This window comes from Ischnura elegans, chromosome 13 (assembly GCF_921293095.1).
Source record: "Ischnura elegans chromosome 13, ioIscEleg1.1, whole genome shotgun sequence".
Taxonomy (NCBI): domain Eukaryota; kingdom Metazoa; phylum Arthropoda; class Insecta; order Odonata; family Coenagrionidae; genus Ischnura; species Ischnura elegans.
The window spans coordinates 10931977-10953299 of record NC_060258.1 but is presented as its reverse complement, the minus strand read 5'-3'; the positions used below and the strand labels follow the sequence as shown (position 1 = coordinate 10953299).

At 38.8% G+C, this 21323-nt stretch overlaps 1 protein-coding gene and 1 long non-coding RNA gene across 2 annotated transcripts in view; both read left to right on the top strand.

Annotated features, from left to right (window-relative positions):
* Positions 1-21323, top strand: part of LOC124169987 — a 106513-nt gene that overhangs the window by 6303 nt on the left and 78887 nt on the right. Inside the window, exons 2-3 of the mRNA XM_046548679.1 lie at positions 349-528; positions 5543-5644. Of these exons, the coding sequence (XP_046404635.1) occupies positions 362-528; positions 5543-5644 (269 nt within the window). The 5' untranslated portion in view covers positions 349-361. The remainder of the gene's footprint in view (positions 1-348; positions 529-5542; positions 5645-21323) is intronic.
* LOC124169991 lies at positions 13244-16599 on the top strand. Its single transcript, XR_006867282.1, has 3 exons — positions 13244-13316; positions 14996-15061; positions 16515-16599. It is a non-coding gene; the product is annotated as an uncharacterized LOC124169991 (long non-coding RNA).

Genomic DNA, 21323 nt, shown 5'->3' with positions numbered 1-21323 from the left:
ACGAAGGGCCACACACATATTTTCACTCACTCTTTCCTGATCTCAAGCCTCCTCGAGCATAGTGGCCACGAAGACCACCTTATCTTTGATTTTTCGACCCATGACGTCAGTCGTGCTTCATTTTTCCCTTGTATTGGCACCCTATTATGTTAGGTGCGATTCAAGCTTTTTAATGCATGCATTTATTGCAGAACTGTCATTAATGCTTGATACACGTTTTGATTTAGTATGCAATAGTCGGAACGAAGTGGTCAGGCGTGGTAGAATGCACAGTGATTACTACCTTTAGTGATTCTACAGTGCTCTCAGCTTCTGTTAGCTAACATGAATACTTTTCTCTTGATCCAGGAGTTCTGCCACCATGCTTAAAGCAGGCCTTGCTCTCCGGGCATCGCAGAAAGACCTGGAGGAGGTGATTTCAATGCATCCAGACCCAAGTACAGAAGAGCAGGAGTCACTGATGCAACGCTGTGGCAGCTCCTCGAGTACTGATGCATCGGACTCAGAGACAGACTCACAGGACGATTGGTACGTATGAGGTCACAGCTTACCCTTCCTTTTTTCGTTAAACCGAGACCCCACACTTTGGGCATGAGGGAATTGCTGACTCAGAACTGGGTCATTCCACGTCCGTTCACCGAGGCATGGCACCCACCGACTCGGAATTTAATGAAATTTTGGTCACTAGCTATCTAATGACCCATGTAAAATATTTACTCTCTCACTCTCATAGTTTGCAATATATGAGGAGTCGAAGTTTGAGATGTTTGCTCAGAAGTGACGCTAGTGGGAGTCAAATTCCAGAGTGCAGGGCACAGGGTAAAAATTCATAACTCAGAAACCACACAATATATTTGAATGAAATTTTGACCCCTTGTCTATCCAAGTACATAGCTTCCATAGCAATGCCTTTTATTCCCCTTGCATTGTTATGTTAGCCAAAATGATGTCAACAGTTGTTAATTAACCGATTTTTTTGAGCTCAAAAACATTACTTCATAATTTCAGAATTATCACCTAAAGGCAGAGTAGTTAACTCATCCAATTATTTTTTAAATTGAAGGTTAATATGTGCTCCAATATACTGTGAAATAAAAATGGTGGTGTTTTGACTGCTGCTATGAGTATTTCAGATTTTACTTTTTTTCTGCCTCCGTGAGAGGGATTTTTTGACACCTACTGTAACATAATAAGTATAAGTGTATCCATACCTTCATGAGGATATATTTGAAATATTAGTCAGTAAATCTAAGACCAAACATGTAGTCTAGCGAATGTGGCTCTTGTTCATACAATTTTTTTAATAACAATACTTGGCTTGTGGCAGCTGAAGGGAAAAAGAGTCCAAATGGCTCAGAAATGTGAAATGATGCTTTTTTCATGGAATTTACCCATTTTTTAAGTGTTTAGTTTATGGAAAAAATGGTATCAACATACATTAGACTCTTACTGTGCATTAGAGGATAAATGGAAGTACTAATTTAAATATAATTATTTAAATAATACACTTCGATGCGTTTAAGACATCACCTGAACATCTCTGGATGCTCTCTCGGGCAACTAAAAGCTTTACAGTACCACCAATTCCATCACATGGGGATTTTCTATGGCTTGTAGCAAAGAATGTCCATGATGCCATTAAGGAGGAATCCTGGTAATGCTCGCAAAGATTGAGAAATGTTTTGCAGTTCTCGTACCATCCTGTACAACCATCACTAAAGTAACTCAATTTTTTGAGTGTTGCATTTAGCAGCAACTAAGATAAAAAAAGGAAAAGTCGTCCATCTTGGAAATGATGACTTTCTGCAGTTAGTGATTCATGTTAGGAATGAATGGTGGTCGAAATGGATAAAACGTTTCAATGCAGTACACCCATGTCTCCTATAGGGCAAGGGATGCGTTCCTTGGGGTCTTTGAGCTATACGAATTTGCGTTATACGAGAGTGTTTTAACATAAGGAAGATAGGGATGCATTCCTGGTAGCATAGGTCTTGGGTATTGAATTTCCTCTAAAACATCTATATTCCCATAAATAGCCTTAAAATACCTTATTTATATAAATGTTTATAGTTGAAAGTATCTTTAAAGATTTTGGGCACGAATTCAAAGACTTTGATTCACGTTAAAAAAAAATCATACGTGCTTTGGAAATTCCCTCCTGTCGTGCGGGTAGGCTAACATCTGCTATCTCAGCGGTTCGTAATGCATTGCCGGCAGTTGACGATTTTTCAAATCAGTCTAAAAACAACTATTTTGTCACCCAGGCCCTTTTGTCGCTCATCGAAATGACAGGAAAATGCTACTTTGAATTGCTATTTCATAGCTAGCGGAGTTAATGAAAGATAAATCATTTTAAATTAATGTCTTTCTAGGCATTAGCAGCTACGTGAAACAGTCTTTAAATGCCTTGAAACCTGACCCAGGTTTTCCTTCCCTGAAAATGAATGAACGAGAATGCATTTTTTTACAAAATAATATCGTCTCGTCAACACTAAAAACTGGTTGAGTGGGAAAGGAGCCACTTTCAATTACAGCTTGGAGTTCATCAGAAAATGTTGTGGTGACTGCGCTATCAGCATTTGCAGATTCACCTGATATCGCCGCACTGAAAATACCTGCTTGCCGTTTAAATTCTGGAAACAGCCGGAGCTTTCACTAAATGTCTCCGAGCGATTACCACTCTCGTCTTTTTGTACTGATTCACCATGAACTTTCCGTATGTGTAGACCGCTTGGTTGAAGTTGGTGCGGCTGAGGTCACTGATATTTTAGCTTCGTCTTTATTCAGAATAAGGCATCGTGAGTTTAAACTTCCGCGCAATATCGCTTCGACGCTCTCCATTTTCAAAGCAATTGACCTCTCTCAAGTCCTATTCTAGGTTTATGGTTTTTCTTGATAAATTCTTGATTTTTCTACACGCATTCCTATTTTTTGCCATATTCTCTTGGTTTTTACTCTGTATGGCTCTATCTAAATTACCTTCTTCTGCTGAACTGTATTCCTGAGACGCAGAAGGCCTATGACTGCGGGGAGGGAACGAAGCCATTGTGTTTGAGACTCTATAGTGGACCCTTTTATGTGTTGATGCTATTCATGCGCAACTCGGCCACCGCTCCATTTCTCCCCACGTGAATACCGATGACCTGGAAGGCTTTAGCGTAGACCCTCTACCTGAAAGTCAATCGCCCGGTAACCTACGACGGCAAAAATACGTCTCAAACCATATTGCTGAAAAAAAAACTCATTTCCACTAGCCCCACGCTTAATTAATGATTTAAATTAACTATTATCATTCTGTTAAGGAGACGAGACAAATTACTTTGGTAGGCCGGCTATTTCAACCCAATGACGAGTAATACTTTTGGCCATTGCACAACAATGGATTTCGATTAATATATAAACAAAAAAGAAGATTTGAGACAAACAATAATAGTAATATGCGTAAAATGATAGCAATTTTGTGTGTACTTAGCACCATTTCACGTTTTATCATGAGAGTGTTAAGTTCACGTTTTATCACGAGAGAGTTTAAGAGTTTTGATTAGGCTACACTGCGTTGCAATGTTTCCCCGAGGAACGAATTTGCGCTACATCGAATTTGCGCTATACGAGACATGGGTGTACTTTGGGTATACGAGAAATGGGTGTATTTTGATTATTGGCTATTTCTCAGCACATTTAAAACAAGTTATTTTGATGGATTAGGATACTTCATATGGAAAGAGTATCGAATCCTACCTAGGGTTTTTAATGGTGATCGTGAGAGTCATGTCTCGGTGGTCCCGACGACACTTGAATTTCTCAGCATTGTCCGGACATGACTCTTCACGCGGGGATAGTCTCCAATGGTATGATGTCTACTCTAGTCTAGAGAAGTCTTAGCCCTTTATCCTAAAGGGTTACACCAATGTTTATTTTGTAAGTAATGTAATAAAATAGAAGCATTCAGTATTAAATTAACAAAAAAGGAGCACTGAATTACTACACATCTTTTACCAGTGTTTATGGATGATAACTAAGGTAATTAAAATTATGATCACCAGTAAATTTTGGCTAGGCTAGTAATAAATAATTTTTCTTAAATTAACTGTGTCAATTATTTTTTTAGACAAGAATTGGTTTTGAATATTGTTAAATTCTGACTTCATTTTCTTTTTGTTGATGCGTGCATATTCTTTTGGTCGGTCTCTGCGTCCTGTTCATTCGTCTGTTCACCTTTCTTGCGTGGGTCTCTTGAACTTTCCTTTATGCCGGCGCGGTGCGGATTGTGCTGCTGGCGAGGAATGCATTTTTGGATAGACGGTCCTTGTGCACTTTCATGAGTGAGAGCCACGATGTCCGTACGGTGCTGACTTTGCTGAGAGGGGGAATCGCATTTGTGATTGTTGATGCGTTTGCACTCTTCAGTAAAGAATGGCATACCGGTGGAAGGTTCTAGAACTCACGGGGGGAGGGGGTGGTTGGATTTGGGAAGCCTTAAAAACTGCACGCATCATTAACTCGAGGTCATTCGTGATTCGTCACTCGTCATTCGTTTCGTCGAGAGTTGTAGTGCGCGAGTCGGGCACCCGAAGGCCCGTGAAGGGGAATTTCAATGATTGACCCGGTAAAGCCGAGGGAGGAGATCACTCTGGCACAAGAGTCAACGGAAGGAAATACACTTCTTGCGGCAAACCCGAGATCTTTCATTTCCTACCCGATACCGTCTCTCCTAGAGGACCACCGTCGCTGTCCGGAATCCCTCAGCGTTAGTCCAAGATCCATATTCTGAGTCGCCCCTTGTCGAGCTCTCCACAGGAGGACACGACAATATATATACCATTTCTTTGAATGATCTTTTTATTAAATTATTCTCAGTATAGAAAAGAGATAATTAAAATATATAATATTTTATCTTCTGAGAGAACCCGAGAATCTCGTCGGGTTTCTCGAAGGGTCAATACTTCTCGAGACTAGTGAAGACTCTTGCTCTGACAATGCCAGGAAATTTAAGTCTCATCTCGACCGTCGATACTCTCGGGTAGTCGAGAGTCTCGCACAGCCCTAGTTTTAAGCCTTCAGCCATCTTTGGGAGAACCTGATTGGTTTCTGTCACTCTTCATAAAAAAACTCGCCTGCTATAGATTACGTAAGAAGTGTTATAGATTATGAAGCAAGATAGTTTTAACTTTGTTTTAATGTAAAGTTGAATGTGGTACTCTTCATTGTTTGTTCTTAAAATGGGATTCTTCGATCTATTTGTGATGTCCCCACCACTGGTATTTTTCTCCACTTGCATTTTTGCAGTATGTTAAACTTTAAGTCTCTGGCGGCAGTGGTTAACATGATAAATTTTTGAAAAGATCAGAACCTGAGACACTAATTATAATGAAACATTTCTCTTACAGCGTGAATTTTATTCCAAATGAGTCATTTTTCGACCTATCCAGCTGTATGTTTATTTTGAATGTCCATTTATAAAATATTTTGATAGTTTTTAAGCTGCCAACTCGAACAATCAAGGAGAAATCATCTAATGTGGAAAATGATTTTATATTTACAGCGATCAGCACCCTTTGGAGGTAGTGGATGATAATAACCTGACAAGAGACCAAGGGGCAGAGGCTGAACGACAGGAAAGTGTTCGCCCTTCATCAAACAATGGGCGAGTCTGGATGTTTATAATTCTACTCTATAATTAAAAAAAAGCTTCTGGAAAAATATGAGAGAAGAAGTATATATTCTAAATTGTAGTACAAGACAGACTTCCATTCCATAAAATACTTCTATTGGTACGGAGGCTTCCAAGGTGATGACATGGATAACTGCTTAGTGGGTTAAGTCCGCTAAAACGAGCCAACGCGGCCGTAACCCAGGAAAATGTATCAAACTTTCTTTGTTATTTTCACATATTTGTGTGCATGTTTCCCTCAGCATACCTTCTACGTTTTACTTTGAAACCTTAGCATTTAAAATTGTATCCACTGGTCGGTACATAACGATCATTAACCATGGTAAATATTTTAGTTGATCAGGGAACAAGACCTTTCGTGTATACCTTTAAATGCTGCCTTTCAGCAACATTCGCTGGAAATGGCTCACGAGTCGGAATCTGATATGTAAAATACCAATATACAGTGCAACCTCGATATTACGACACCCCATGGTGCACTTATAAACACTCGCTATAGCGAATTGTCGCTTTACCGGAGGTGGAGCAAATAATAGCCAATATACCTGTTGCGAACAGATATACAGGAACAGGAGTGGTGCGGTGAATGATAAACATCTATCCGATAAACGTAAGCATAAATCCAGACGAAAGGCGATGTTTTTTTGCATCACTAAATTTCCTTACTCAAATAACGACTAACTATTCAAGCAATTTATAAGCGCCGCACTGAATAAAAATCATGCAAAGCATTGTTTCGCCAATCATTATATTTATCGAACGACAGTTTACCACATAAATTTGAGACTGAGCACTCCATTAACTTCATTTCTAACAGATCGCTAGCAGTTACAGAGGTTAAGGAGTCTTGATGAAAGTCTTCCGGCGGTGAAACCCTCGCTATGGCGAGAGCCAACACCGAAAGGGCCTCGTAAAAACTAAGTTTTTAACACGCTTATTATAGGGTCAATTGACGGTGCATCGGCTATCTCTCGTAATAACGGGGGTGTCGCTATAGCCCGTACTCGCTTTAACTAGGTTCCACTGTATAGCTTGGTTTTCTTTGCATCGAATTTGAGGCTAAACTTGCCGATTGTCTTTTCCATATCTAATAGTAATTTCTTCAGATCCCTCTCTGATTGGCAAATGGGGTAATCCCTATTTTAAGTGATTAGTCGAAGCGGCCGCATTGAATATCTACTTCTTATGGTTCTACTTTGTCAGCTAGGGGCACTGTAGTCGGTCATGGCGGTGAGGATTAGCTTATTAGCATTGTATGTTTGGGTGCTAGATCCTCAATGTCTTTACTCCATTGTCTTCGTGATCCTTGCTTAACCGGGCATTCATCTTGCCACTATCTCCGGCATATTCATCTTCACTCTGGGATATGGATTTCATATTTTTGGTGGCTGTTTTTATGTGTTGAATTAGAGTCCTGAAATTTTATATATAGCTGCCGCTTTTCGCCTCTGTCTCAATTCAAAACAAGATGTTGCCGTTTCCTTACACCAATTTGTATTGAAGTCATCTTCTGCATCATCCAGCTAACTTTACGCCGCACACCCCAGAATGCATTTATCCTTTCGCGTTTGACTGAATTCCCCATCGATACGCAAGCCTTCATCCTTGCTCCTTCTCGACTGGTTGGCCCCTTTGGTATTACAAGACCTTGCGATGGTAGAAAAGAGGAGAACAATTTTAACCGGGATACCAACCTTAGAATAAGTGTTACTGGGCAACCCGTAATCAGGTGGAACACTCGGCAACCTACTCCTCAAACCTCCCTCTCCTTTACCCCACTCCCTCACACAGTTCCCTATGAACATGAATAAAAGTATCCAATTCATCAGAATACCTTGAAAAAGCGACCAGCATTGGTCGAGAAACGTTGCGGCCAGTCGACACGGAAAAAGCACCCGTGGAAGTTTTACTTAATATTTGCCTAAACATAGTGCCACTCTTCAAGCAGACTATACTTAATGACTGATTGATTAAGTTCGTACACGAATTGAATCGACTATTTTCAAAATGTCTGCTGCCATCGCCTAACATTTAAAAAATGAACTATCTCTAAAAAATTACCTGCATATAATTCCATTTTTAATATTGTGGTCCAGTGGTAATAGTTTTAGATGAATGGGAGACCATGAATTGAGGATTTTTATGTTTTGACGGAAGGCACCATCATATTTACGGTGTTAAGAGGGGAATACCAGAATAATTGAGTTAAACTTGTCCGATAGAATTCACCAAAATATTTTTTTACGATGTGTTATCTCGGTCAGTGCTGATTCCTCAGTGGGGTTCCTCAGCTGCGTTGGTTGTTTTTGGACGACAACAGTTTCGGGAGCCATCCTGCTCCCGTCTTCAGGTCGAAGGTGAGAAGTTCTCGTTTTTGCCCGCCTTATATGGCTCTGTCCCGCTGCCTGCTGGATGCTGATTGGTCAATACCCTCTCCCAAACGTTGCTGACTGGGTAGCCTTGGTCTCGTTTGAAATTATTGTTTTTGAGTATCTCCAAGGCTTCCCTGATCAGCCTTGGATGGTAGCGATTCTCCTTGGCCACCATCTTCGTTCCTTCGAAGTCTATACTGTGACCTGCCTCACTCCACGTGTGTTCTGCAATGGCCGACAGGTGGAGCTGCTTCTGTTTTGTGGCTCTTGCATGTTCTTTTATCCTGGTTGCCATTCCTCGGCATGTCTCTCCTATGTAAGCTTTCCCGCACGAACACAGCACTTTGTGGACGCCTTCACATAAGTCTTGTGGAGTGTTGTCTTTCGGTCCAGGTATTAGGTTGTGGATCTTGATCACGCAATTGTACCTTGTGACCACGTCGTGTTTTCTCAGGATCCTTGAAATTCTTTCCAATACTTCCGCAATGTAAAGGGATAGTCAGTCGTGACCGTATGAACTATTCTCCAGTCGGAGAACAAAAAGTAATAGTTTGATGTACTAATTTTTAAAGTTTAAAATAAATGAGTAACAATCCGGCGATTCTATGAAATTCCTATGGGGTCAATCCATTTCAAATCACCCAATATAGATAAAATTTGTTGCTCAACATTTTTAATTTTCTTGATTTTTTAATCATGAGTTCCCTATGGGTAGACAGTCAAAAAACGCTATTTGAAAAAAATTTAGAAGCCATATTTTTTTTTTTGGCAGCCATTTCTAAAAGGGCGGCTGGGCTAACTTTGATGAAAAACGTGGTTTGCATAAAGTTAAATTTCAAAGCTAATTTAAAAGATATCAGAATAATTCAGAAACCAGTGAGTTTAGCATGAAATGAGCTGTAGGAATTCATTGTTGTAATTGCTCTATTATGAAAGAGAGTCAGTCAAACTCTTTCTGCAAAAACTCAAAATTAATTTGTTTTTAATTATTTGATTTGTCCAAGTCAGAGAAAAATTTGTCAATATTAACATTTTAAGTCCTAAAATTTTTATGAAGGAAATGAGACTCACTAATCAAATTTTATTTCTGTGTTAAATACTTAAATAGCTATTTACAGCATAAGTTTTAGTTCTGAGAATGCACTCCTCTTTTTAATGTGAGTTATCAAAAATAGCTGAAAACCTTTTAATGTCAATATTCGCCGGTCAATATCTGTAAAGGGACTAAGTGAAAACAAGTGAAAATTTTACAAAATGTTATTTAGACACGTAAGAACATCTCCAAAAAAATTATGAGTGAGACTCAACTACATTTAGAGTTGTGGAGCAGTGAATTTCAGAAAAAAAAATGCTACCGTTCCATGCGCTCATGCAGTACAAGTTAGCAAACAAGGGCTTGATTAAATAATTAATATGACAAAAACTTAATTTTTTGTATAATTTTCTATGCCATTCTATCATAAAATGTATTTTTTATGATATTTTGAAATTTTCCAATGCTTTTCTAATGGGCCTATGTTTCAATTTTTTTTGACTGACTTGCAATAATCGTGGGACAAATTCCTTGAACCAACAGATACAAGATATTTCGTTTGATTTTTTGGCTATATTAGAATATCCATAAGTCGAAACAATTTCGAGTAATTAATGATTTTCAATTTTCCATTGTCGAGATTAGGAATATTGAATTTTGGATTTCGGCCTTGGGTCTTTGCCATATGAATATTTGGAATCTCCAGAAAAAATCATACAGGGTGCTTCGGATCCTTATTGTCTGCCCTAGTTTTCCCGAAACCCTCACGGGTACTTCAAAACGATTAATCGAAATCGCGACTCCTACAACATTTGGTAACTTATAACACATATGCCGTAAAGTTAGCATCCCACCAATACACAATTTTCAGATTTTTTGGAATTTTTTTTGCCACTTCCCTTCTAGGTGGGGACACCAAATTCACGTGAGTGACGTCTTTCACATGCCCCTGCGTGCCGCTACCAGAAGAACGCAGAATATTTAATTTTAACGGGTGACACTGTCGAAAACCCATGCTTCCACTACAGATAAGGAGCTGGAATTTTAATTATCTTTAATATTGATGTTATCCAAGTCAAAAGATGCCTTTCCACCACAATGTTTTGATCTCCATGCTTCGCCTACAAACCAATATGCAAACTGTTAATAATTAGCCATTCTTTATTCTACCGGCTTTCCTTCGAAATAAATTCCATCCCGAATGATACTGATCCATTTTCTTCAACAAGTAAACATTTAGTGCGAAAAATCCACAGAGGAAAAATCATTCACCTTGACGGGGATCCCGGTCAAGGCGAATGATTTTTCCTCTGTGGATTTTTCGCACTATTTGTGCATTGCGGGTGACTCCGTAAAAAGTTATCACCGTGGCTAGTCCCGGTATACTTTAATAAGTAAACATTTTACTGACTTCCTCCCATCAAATGAAATACAACCAAATAACTTGCTATATACTGAGATGGTGGCTATCACATTAGTTTGCTGTTTTTGCTACTGTTTGACGTATATGGTAATTATGGCATACCTTTCATTTTTATTGATATAGGTGATCTTTAATTTGGCAGTCATGCTGTTATTGAACTATATTATGTATTTCAAATTGCATAAATTAGAAAATAAGAATTAATGTAATGAGGAGGGATTGGATGGATGAAGGGACTATATCGTCTCAATCTCTCGCTCCTGTGAAGGAATTCAATATACAGTAAAACTTCGATTTTACATCAAGTCTCGTTTTTACGCAGCGGCACTCAAGTCCGGCCGGAAAGCATAGGGAATTGCAATGGTGAAACTTCGATTTTACATCTTTTCTTGATTTTACGCAGTATTTCGATTTTGCGCAGCATAACCCCAGCCCCTAAGAGGTCGCTAATCTTGATTTTACGCAGTTGTCTTTCGGCTTGTTTTGAAAATCCGACTGGAGCAATATGAAGTTAGGTTATTATTTCGTCTCAATAAGTTGCAAAAATGAATACAGGAACGGTTGAAATGACGTCGCGCTGTTAAGCGTGAATCTAAAAACATCGCGAATCTAATTATTGCTTTCCCGTAAGCCCTCTTAGTAATATTTCAGGCTCCATTACGAACGCGAATGTCGCTCTTAGTTCAAATTCGCCGTAGAAGGATATCGAAACCTAAAACACACGGCAATCGCCGTGTATGCATAACTACTTTTGATTAAGACATGATCGCTGGAGATATTTACATAATCACCTTTTGTTTATTATTCGACTTATTGATCGACGCTGTTTATATCCAGAATTATGAGCTACGGAATATCTATCCCCAATGCAAGGCTTTCTAGAATTTTGCCAACGTTATGTTTTCCATCGCCCCAGCGAAATATAACGGCGAAATGAGTCGTTAAAAATACTCCCTAAATAAAATAAAATATAAAAATAAAATTTTGGCTTCCAAGGTGATCCAAAAAAGATAGTCATACTTCTAGTATGGACTTAAGTCGATGGTGATTCAACACGATGGTAGAAGCAGCATGCATTGTCTCATTCCCAGGCTAACCCCACAACTGCGGGACAAATGGAGGTGGGGAAGAATTGCTTGCGCTGCGCGCTTATCAGAACCGACTCAACTTGTATCTCGTTGTCAGAGGGTTTAAATTAGGATGGTTGTAACTTGAATAGCTATTAGCTTAACTCCGCTAGGTGGCAAGCGTTTTAACGGAACGGGAGTTAATGCCCTCAGAGAATAACTCGCATCGTCAATCGTCATGTAATCATTGAAGTCAAATTCAAGACGTGAGTGATAAGGCAGTCCCTTTAAACTCAGAAATGGCTTAGCACCATTAAATCGAAATACAAAAAGTGTCCGGTGTTGTTATCAGATATGGGAAAGCAAAATATTACGTGAAGATGAGTCACACGGCTTGTGAGTCGAAGGTCCCGGCGCTGAATTCGCGGAAAATGCCGACAGAGAAGCTATTCCCGGTAGAGTCAATCTACTAATGCTAAAATGTCATGGGGACATGCATTTTTAATGCGTATAAATCATAAAAAAGGAAAATTTTTCCGGTCTATTAGTCATTTGTTACTCATCACGGGCGGCATGACGGCAGTTGCGCGGTTATTTAAATAGCTCACTTAAAAAAAGTGATCTAAGCACCAGAAAAATCTGAATTTACGAATATCCCGGGTCCTGTGTGCTCCGTATTATCTATGGTATGCTATTTGGAGGTAACCAACAGCTGGGAGGTAACCAACATCATTAGCGCCATGAAGTAAGGGCTGGAAGGATAGGAACCCTATGTTGGCATTGGCCAGGTTGTAATGATAAGCTTATAAGGGACCAGGACTTAACTTCCCATCTGATGGACAGTGGTGCACTGGAAGTGCCCTCCACATTATACTCAAGTAGGGATGGGGCCAATTCTGATAAGTCTCTGCTACTGCCAGGACTTGAACCCAGGCCCACAGGGTGTAAAGCCTTTGTGATGTATTAGCAAAAGTTTGCTCCCTGTTAATGGGGTTAATTTGGATGATTATCCTCAGGTATCGTGCGAAAGTTGCGTGTGACTCCCGTAAAAGTTATTACCGCGGCTAGTCCCGGTAAACTTTAAACTAATCCTCAGGTATCTCATTTCTTCAATCTCCAATCTTTGTTTGTCTGCAGGTGGTTAAACGGATATCCTGAAAACTGCTTTTAATGAGAATATTTTCGAAAATTAGCTTCTCTGCGACCATTTAGTATCACCATTCCGAAATTTCTCCTGGGTAACAGAAGTAATCTTAGTGCCAGAAATGATGGCATTTCAACCATTTTGTTCAACCATGGGAAACACTGTTCAGGAATGCAATGTTGTTTCTCTTAAGGTAACACGTCATCTGTGGTGTTGCTTTTGAGTAAATAAGATTATTAGGCTTCATTTTCCGAGCAATAATGAGCAAGTGTTATCCTGAAAACTATACTCCTCCTCATTACCAACTCTTGATTTTACACACTTTGATTTTACACAGTGCCCATATTTTGGTACCTCCAACTGCGTAAAATCACAGTTTTACTGTAAACCCTTGACATTAGTCTTTGATGAAGAGTTAACTGTTGCCCTCTGCTTATGGAGTTAAATATCCGGAACAAAAACATTTGATAAAAGGATATTTCATTCTGTGCAGGTGTCATACTAATTAATGACTAATTTGACTTTCTGTTGCAGGAAGGCCTGTTTTATCTCAACCCTGGACATGCTTGAGGGGTTGCTAGAGAATTTAAAATGGAGTTTCCCAAGGTGAATATAACGACAGTGCAGTATTATTTCTTCTATATCAATTGCATTTACAAATTTATTGCTAGAAAAAGTTACCCATTGAACTTAAGTAGGCAGTGAGGCTTAAATTTTGCAATTATTGTAAAAAATGTAAACTATTTTGCTAAAGTATAGTTTCACATAAGCAGACACGGAATGGGATTTATGTTGCGTCAAGTGACCAGGCATCATCCTTTGCTCGCTCTGCCAACAACGCAATAACCGCACCCACTACCCCGCCGCTATCTTGGATGCAGGTAGCACGAGACCTCACCGCACTATTTCCTAGCCTATGGCCATTCTGCTGTAACCAAGTTGCCAGGTGGTAAAATGCTGTAAAAATCATTACTGGGATGTATTGGAGGATGCTGGGAAGTAGTATGCAGGAATACGTGATGACCCGAAAAATCACCGCAATAAGACTTTGCGAGAAGGAGATAGTGGCATTATTAATACGACATTTCCCATCAAACACCCAGAATTTGCTCTGAAGTGCTGAGGTTGCTATATCTGAAAGACTTATAATAATGCTCGCACGTTTTGGCCTATCCCAAATGCCTGCAAGAAGGCCAGGTGAGACGCGCCTGAATGTCAACGCGATATGAAATCAGACACGCCGTGGGTTTAATTGGTGGAATTGCGGAGAAGATAGAGGTATAGGGCAGACTCAGACCAGGAGAGCGGGGGGGAAAAAGAGAGAGGTCCGAATGGGGGGTGAGCCGTGATGAGGGTAATGTGCTCCGACCTTAAATGGATCATTCATTTCCACCTCCACAGTCAGGAAACTGTAAGAGTTTGTAACCTCCCCCACCCAAAGCATGAAAGTGGAAATCCCCATTCGACCTTTTATGAAGGACTCCAGTCTCGAGTATGAGGAGGAGGGGAGGCCTCGTTTGTGCCCACAGATGGAAGTGCTCAGCGGGAGCCATTCGATGTATGCTCTCGTAGACACGGGAAGCCAGGTCTCGGTGATTTCTGAGGATAAAGTTAAAGAATTGAAAGTTTAAGGAATTGAATTGCCCACTTCACTAGTTGGGAAAACTCTTTATGATTGGGGCCGACAATAGCGGAAATCAGCCCCGTTAACCCAACGCAGACCCGACCGGTGTTGGTCATTCATGCGATTGGCAACAAAATTATTGACTTAGTATGCTTGGTTGTTAAGGAATTAATTTGCCCAGTAATTTCAGGGATAGATTTGTTAGGAAAACTGCAGGATGTTATTGACATTAAGAAAAGGAAGCCATGATTTTTAAATTTTCAGAATAACATGTTGTTGTTCGGGAATTTGGTAAGTGTGAGGGCGACACGGTAAGCGGTACGATCTCGGAAGGGGATGCTACATTTGAGGAGGAAATAAACGAGTGGATAGGGCACAAAGGTTTCCCAGGAGATGAAAGAGATAAGGTGACTCAGTTTATTATGTAATATAGCACGTTATTTATGCCGTCTTTATCCCCCGTCAGATATTAAATACGGCAACAGTCGGGAAATGCATAAAATAGAAATAATATTGTCCGCTTTAATTTTTAAACGCTATTATAATGAAAAATAATAAACAAGACAATAGTTGACAGGCAATCCTACATTTAGAGTACTAATTTACACAAGCATTAATGATCAACGTTATTATAATTTTGCATGGTCTTCTCTTGTCACAGATATGAAGTATTTGAGTTCATGGTTAAAATCCTGGAGGAACTGAAACAAGATTACGAAAACCCAAGGTAAGCTCTTTGAGGCAAACTTTACATCATATTGAATGCTAAATATGCATGTGGTAACTACACTCTTGGTGATGTAATGTAAAGCTTTGCTTGAGTAGGTGCCACTTTATCAGGGATCACTGTTCAACCAAGTATTCCAACTCCATGGCTATTTCGCTCCTCATAATTAAATCATAGTCAAGTTGAAATACAACAAAGAAGATCATTTCATAAATAATATGCATAAGTAATTTATTAGGTGTTGGTTGAATTATAAACGCATAATTTCTAATAATTATAATTAAAACTACTTTATAAAAATTCTTAATATGCTATGTTACATCAAATAAATAATAAAATACTGGAGATATATTGCACATCTAAAAAAAAGTGCAGTAACTAAAAAATTCTATTTATGATAAATTAAATTTTTACATTTATAAAAAAAAATAATTTAACCCACGATAACCCAATGTTTCTTCCAAGCAGCATCAACAATATATGTATTTTCTCCTCTTTTGAGGAAATATGTGAGACCAATGGAAATGTGCACAGGATGTGTTTTGCCTATGTACCACCCACATTTGAACGAAGTTTCTAGTAATGGTGTTTTAACCTTAAAGTGGGGCTTTATATAGGTCTTTTATGAACGCGAGACAAGCAGGGTTAGGTTTGTGTTCCCTTGTGAGCAAGTGTTTGTTTTCATACCATAAAACTCCTCACTGTGCCACTAATGGGACTCTTGCAAAATAGATTTTTAAACGTGAGCCTAGGGGAAGGTTATCTTTATTATCAAAATATGTTGATGATACGTACATATACAAATAAACTAATAGAATGTAACCATGGCGAGAGGGATATAAATTTTAATTTGGGTGAGGTAGTGTTAAAGGATTTCCACATGTTAAATGCGCCAAATTGGGTAAAAGCGGCCATTATAAAGGTTGTGGGTTTTAGAAAATATTTGCTTCAACTTGTGCAATAACATATTTTTTTGGAAAAGGCATACAGACCAGATAACAAGAGTTGGTAAGTTTTACAATGAATGTGAAACTAAAGAGGGATTTGAAACAGATCTCAATAAAAAATCTGAGCCTCACATTCTGAGTGGCTAGGCACACAGTTCAAATAAGTTGGCAAACATGATTTGTAAAGTGTAACATGCTCTATTAGTTTTTTTGTTGTAATTAGACATTGATTTTCATGTATTTTCAATGGTATTATAATATTCATTTTAATTTTTTAGTTATTTTTGGAAGGGTTTCATGCATGTAAATACATACCTTTTACTAAACATTAGAATTTTTTGTAATTGGTATTTGCTTGCTGATATTTTCTTGAAATAGGAATAAACTGTGCTGTTTGCGATATTACTATGCCTTTGGGATTTTATGAAAATTCTGGTGCAATTCAGTGTTCTTCCACTAGGAAAGTATTGCTGTTGAATACAATGTACTGTCTTTGTTTATTACAGCACTGCTGTGGATAAGGATCGGATTCATGAGGAGAAAGTGAAATTTCTGGCAACGCATTGGGATAAACTGAGTCCTAATGATGAGTAATGTAGGCCCGATGTACGGGGGATTAAGGTGTAAACATATACCGAACACGTATTACTGTAAAGGGAGTTTATTGGCTCCAAGGAAAGAAAAATATATTTTACAATACACTGTGACACTGTTAGTTATGAAGCACTGACACTCAGCCGACCTGTCTGTAAGTCCTTATCTCCCGTCGTCTCTCCGTAGAACTCTGTACTTCCTCGCGCCCCTGGCGTGGCGCTCCTCATCCCTCTATCGGCGAGCCCTTAAATCACTGCTGGAGACTCGCACAGGGGCGCCACAAGTAAGTTAGGGTATTTATATTATAATTGAAATGCTAGATGTAATTTTTCGTCATCTAGGTTCAAATTCAGGAATAATTTGTCAACTTGTCTTTGTGATTCACCAGATTTTAGAACATCGTCATGATAGAGCGCAAGCTGTGTTTCGCATGATCTATTTTTTCGGAATCCGTGCTGACAGTCATGGAGGAAGTTACGTCTGTCCAAGAAAGTCATGATATTGCTGACGACGATATGCTCAAGTATCTTGCCTATGATGATGTGAATGAAATTTGACAGGAGACAAAATTGAGACAATACATGCTTGAATTACTTCATCAGGGTTATATGGGAATCGAAAAAACCAACGCCAGGGCTAGACAAGGGTTATACTGGCCTAAAATTAACAGAGACATAGCACAATATGTGGAGTGGTGTAGTGTCTTTGTAAAGTTTATACCTGCAAATGTAAAAGAGTCTATGATTGGTTAGTAAATACCAGAATTTCCTTTCGAAAAGATTGGTATAGTTTGCTGGAAAAACTTGTCTAGTTGTAATGTTTGGGGAATACGGTTAAAAACAATTAATTCGCCTCTTTACCCTAAATTAAATGGACTAGCTGAAATATGAGTTCAAATCTGTAAGATGATGCAAATAAAATATAATGAGAGTCGAGATGATGTTCATCTCTCACTATTGGAACATAGAAACACTCCTATCTCTGGCTTAGGTGCATCAGCAGCTCATGGCGATAGTCATGTAGGAAGTTACGTCTGTCCAAGAAAGTCATGATATTGCTCAAGTATCTTGCCTATGGTCGATGTTAATGAAATTTGACATTTGAGTTGCCTTGGTCACATCTGTTTCCCTTTTTAAATGTGGGTGTAACGCTTGCAATGTTCCAGTCTAGCGGTAACTTCCCAACCGGTCTTTGTACTAGTAGTGGTTCCACTCTCGCTGAAACGAAAGCGTCGGTGCTTTTAATTATGTCATTTCCCACATTTTGTGGGACGAATAACTAGAAAGTCAAAAACTATGATTATGCATCGAATCAAAATTACTTTTATTTCTCTATGGTCATCAAATTTATTTCAAATACGAGTGTATCTGATTATTATGAGAGAATCGTAAACACTAGGTGTAGGAATTACAACTGAAAGTGCGCGATGATACAATTACTCTTGCCTCCTCTGATTATTTCTTACCCGCGAATGAATCTGTTTAGGAATGTGTTAACGTAGATAAAGTAACAATTTTAATAACTTAAGTCGTTTAAAAAATTTCAGGGTTCCACTCTAAGAAGATGGGCTTGTAAAATGTAAGGATTCGATAGACCAGTGAGACAGATGTGGAGTTTATTAATTGAAATGCACGGATTGCAATGGTGTCTACGTGAGGCAGACAGGAAGAAGCTTCGATGTCAGGAAGAAAGAACATTTAATTGCTTACAAAAATAACCGAGATGATAAAGTTGATTTTGGTTAACACTTACTAAGCACCTTCAATAGAAGCAATTTTTAAATGATGATTTTAAATTTGGCAAAGACTGTCGTGAAGTAGAACCTAGAGAGCGTTTGGAAATTTTTAAAATTATTGAAAGTGAGGACAGCCATCCAACAAACGAATATATCTACCCATCTTTTTCCCTTATTCTGACGTCCGTTTTTCAAATCATCCTCTTCCTCCGTTAGCTAGTTAACACTAATAAGAAAAATACATCATAATTTGTGTCTAAAGATGATGATTACTCATTGAAACCCTGTCGCGTTAACTAAACATTGTAGTGGAGTAAGTATAAGTTGATATTGCAAAAAAACGTATCATGGAATACCGTATAGAAAATAACGAGTTTGTGATTTTTTATCAAAATTATATGAACAATAATTGCTATAAAGTTAATTACATCTCGGTACATACTATTATTAACCATACAGCCTTAAAAAATAAAAATATATTCCTTTTAAAATCGAAACAATAAAAGGTAACCCCTTAATTATTTTAAAATTTTCTTCTCTATTCTTCTATTATTACAATTTTCTTCAGCTTCTAGTGATATTTGTTTAAGTAAACAGCATGATACCCCCATACGAAATTTGAAGTTATGGTCATTGACATCACAGTGCTATGGCGAAAACCTGCCATGCAAATATCTCTTGGAACATCGTTATCTCACTAATTTTGTTTCGTGTTCCTTTTATGTTTTCAGAATGTTTGCGCGTACCATCTTGTTTGTGGTTCTCTCTCAAATCCAGAGAGCAACAATGACCAATTGGTGAGTGTTTACTTCTCCTCGATATATTGTCCATCTATGTGTGTCATGCACACTTAATGAACTCGTGTGGCTTTGTTTGAGCATGAATCATGTGATGCTAAACCAGAAGTCTGAATACTTATCAGGAAGTACAGTGTTTCATTATTTTGAATTTTAACATTTGGACTTTATATTTTTCATGAAGAAAGTTGTTGTTCCTGAAGCATGTCAAAGCTTGGTTGATTATGAATTACAATTCTTTTTCATTAATCTTCTCGAATTGGTGATACTGCAGAGACGTTCCACGCATTTTGAGGCATTAAAATGAAGTGTTCCTTGTTTGCATTTAAAGTATAAGTACACAGCTAGCACATTATAAGCCGTTGAGATAGGGTGAAAGGAAGAAATACAGAAGGTGCTTATCAAGTAAGCTTTTTATGGGTTTCTTACGGCCAGGCCGACATATGCCCAGGGTAATGACAAAATGGATGCCAAACTTTCAGCACTTCCGTAGATGTTGTTTTCATTCCATCGATTTAGAGCATTCGTTAAGGGATTTACGTGTAAGAATAACTTATCCATTCTCGGCACTTCTTTGATATGAGTAGAAATACATCATACAGCCATAATTTGAAAATCATTTGCATTTATGAACTGATTGCAAAACGACGGTCGTAAAACGGCGAGACGGTCGGTGAGTGTATGTGCATGTATGATCAGGGTTCGCTCTGGTCAATGGAATAGAAAGAATCTCTCTTGAAAGCGTAAACACCCTGAAAATGGAGAATGGAAAGTTAGATATGGAAATGGAATGGCTACGTAATACTTACTTTTTCTGCTTCTTCAATCTCTGCCAATTGTAAATGAGAGATGCTAAACTGTATGAGTATGCGGGCATTATTGGTCAGCTGAAATTGAGTCATTCCTCATTAAATGTGCTTCTGACGGAGGTATGGGCAAAGAGATTGAAGTTAGTAGGGTCTAATTGGTCACCAAGTTAGTACATAGGGTCTAATTGGTAAAATGCAAGTCAGTCGACAAAGCACTGAGGTCACAATGACAATCGCAGATACTGTTCATTCACAGAATCGGAACACGATCAGTGTATTGTTGGTATACCCATTCTGAGGTGCATAAATAAAGTATGCCAGACAATATTTGCAATTTTCAGCTTGACATCGATCATTCATTAATTGCCTCGTCACATTGAAAGCGAATTTTCAGGAAATATAACGTTAGTAATTCCAATAACAAACTCTTCTCCATTTTAAAAGTGGGCTGTTTGCTGGTTAAAACTATTAACCTTTTCTGGAAGACAATATTTTTACTTGAAGACGAAATGTCAATCAAGGGAGTTCATAGAAAGCACACTCTATCATTTTAACAACTTTTTCTAAAACTGATTAACTGAAGTGAAGCTTTTATCCTTGGTTGCGTTGAGAAGGGAATCTTGGATTCCGAAACCGGTATGCTTATCCCGTCCAGGTGGCAGTTCCATTGCTCATTTTCGAGCAAATTCTCCCAGAGTACAACCCACGGAATAAGTGTTGTGTGTGTGATTGATTGTGTGAGTGTGTGTGTTTCCTTAACTTAAGCAGCCTTAGCGAGGCCCCATAAAATCCTCGCGAAGGTTCCTTCGTAGTTAAGCGTGTGATTGGTTTCAACGTGAGCAGCCTTAGCGAGGTCCCCCAAATTCCCTCGCGAAGGTTTCTACACTGTTGAACATGTGTTAGTGAAGGGTTTCCGGTTGAGAGGCTGGGGTTGGTCACTGCTGTGAAATTTCCCGTTCCAGCATACCACACAGTGTTTTGTTTATACCTGTGACGAGGTCCCTTGTTGCGGCTATTGGAGTGTTTTATTCCCTAGTTCACCCTGGAAAGTAGGGAACCACTCGTACGAGGTGATGTTCGGAACTGATGCTATCGCGTATGGCTTATGCAGAGCATACTGCAGAGGGTGAAGCATGACCATATGACAGTGCCATGAAATATTTTGTTGTAAAGATACCCGTTCTTTTCTAATTAGCGTAGTGCCAGAAGGGTAAATGAATTCGAATTGCTAGCAGGGAGAAACCAAATATCCTGAGAAAATATCCCTTCGTCTGTGACTGTGACAATATAGATTTATAGCATAACTCATAAATTGTAACTTGATGTATGCTTCGGAGGGGGAGGGGAGTGCTGAATGGAGGGGGATAACGGATCTTGGGA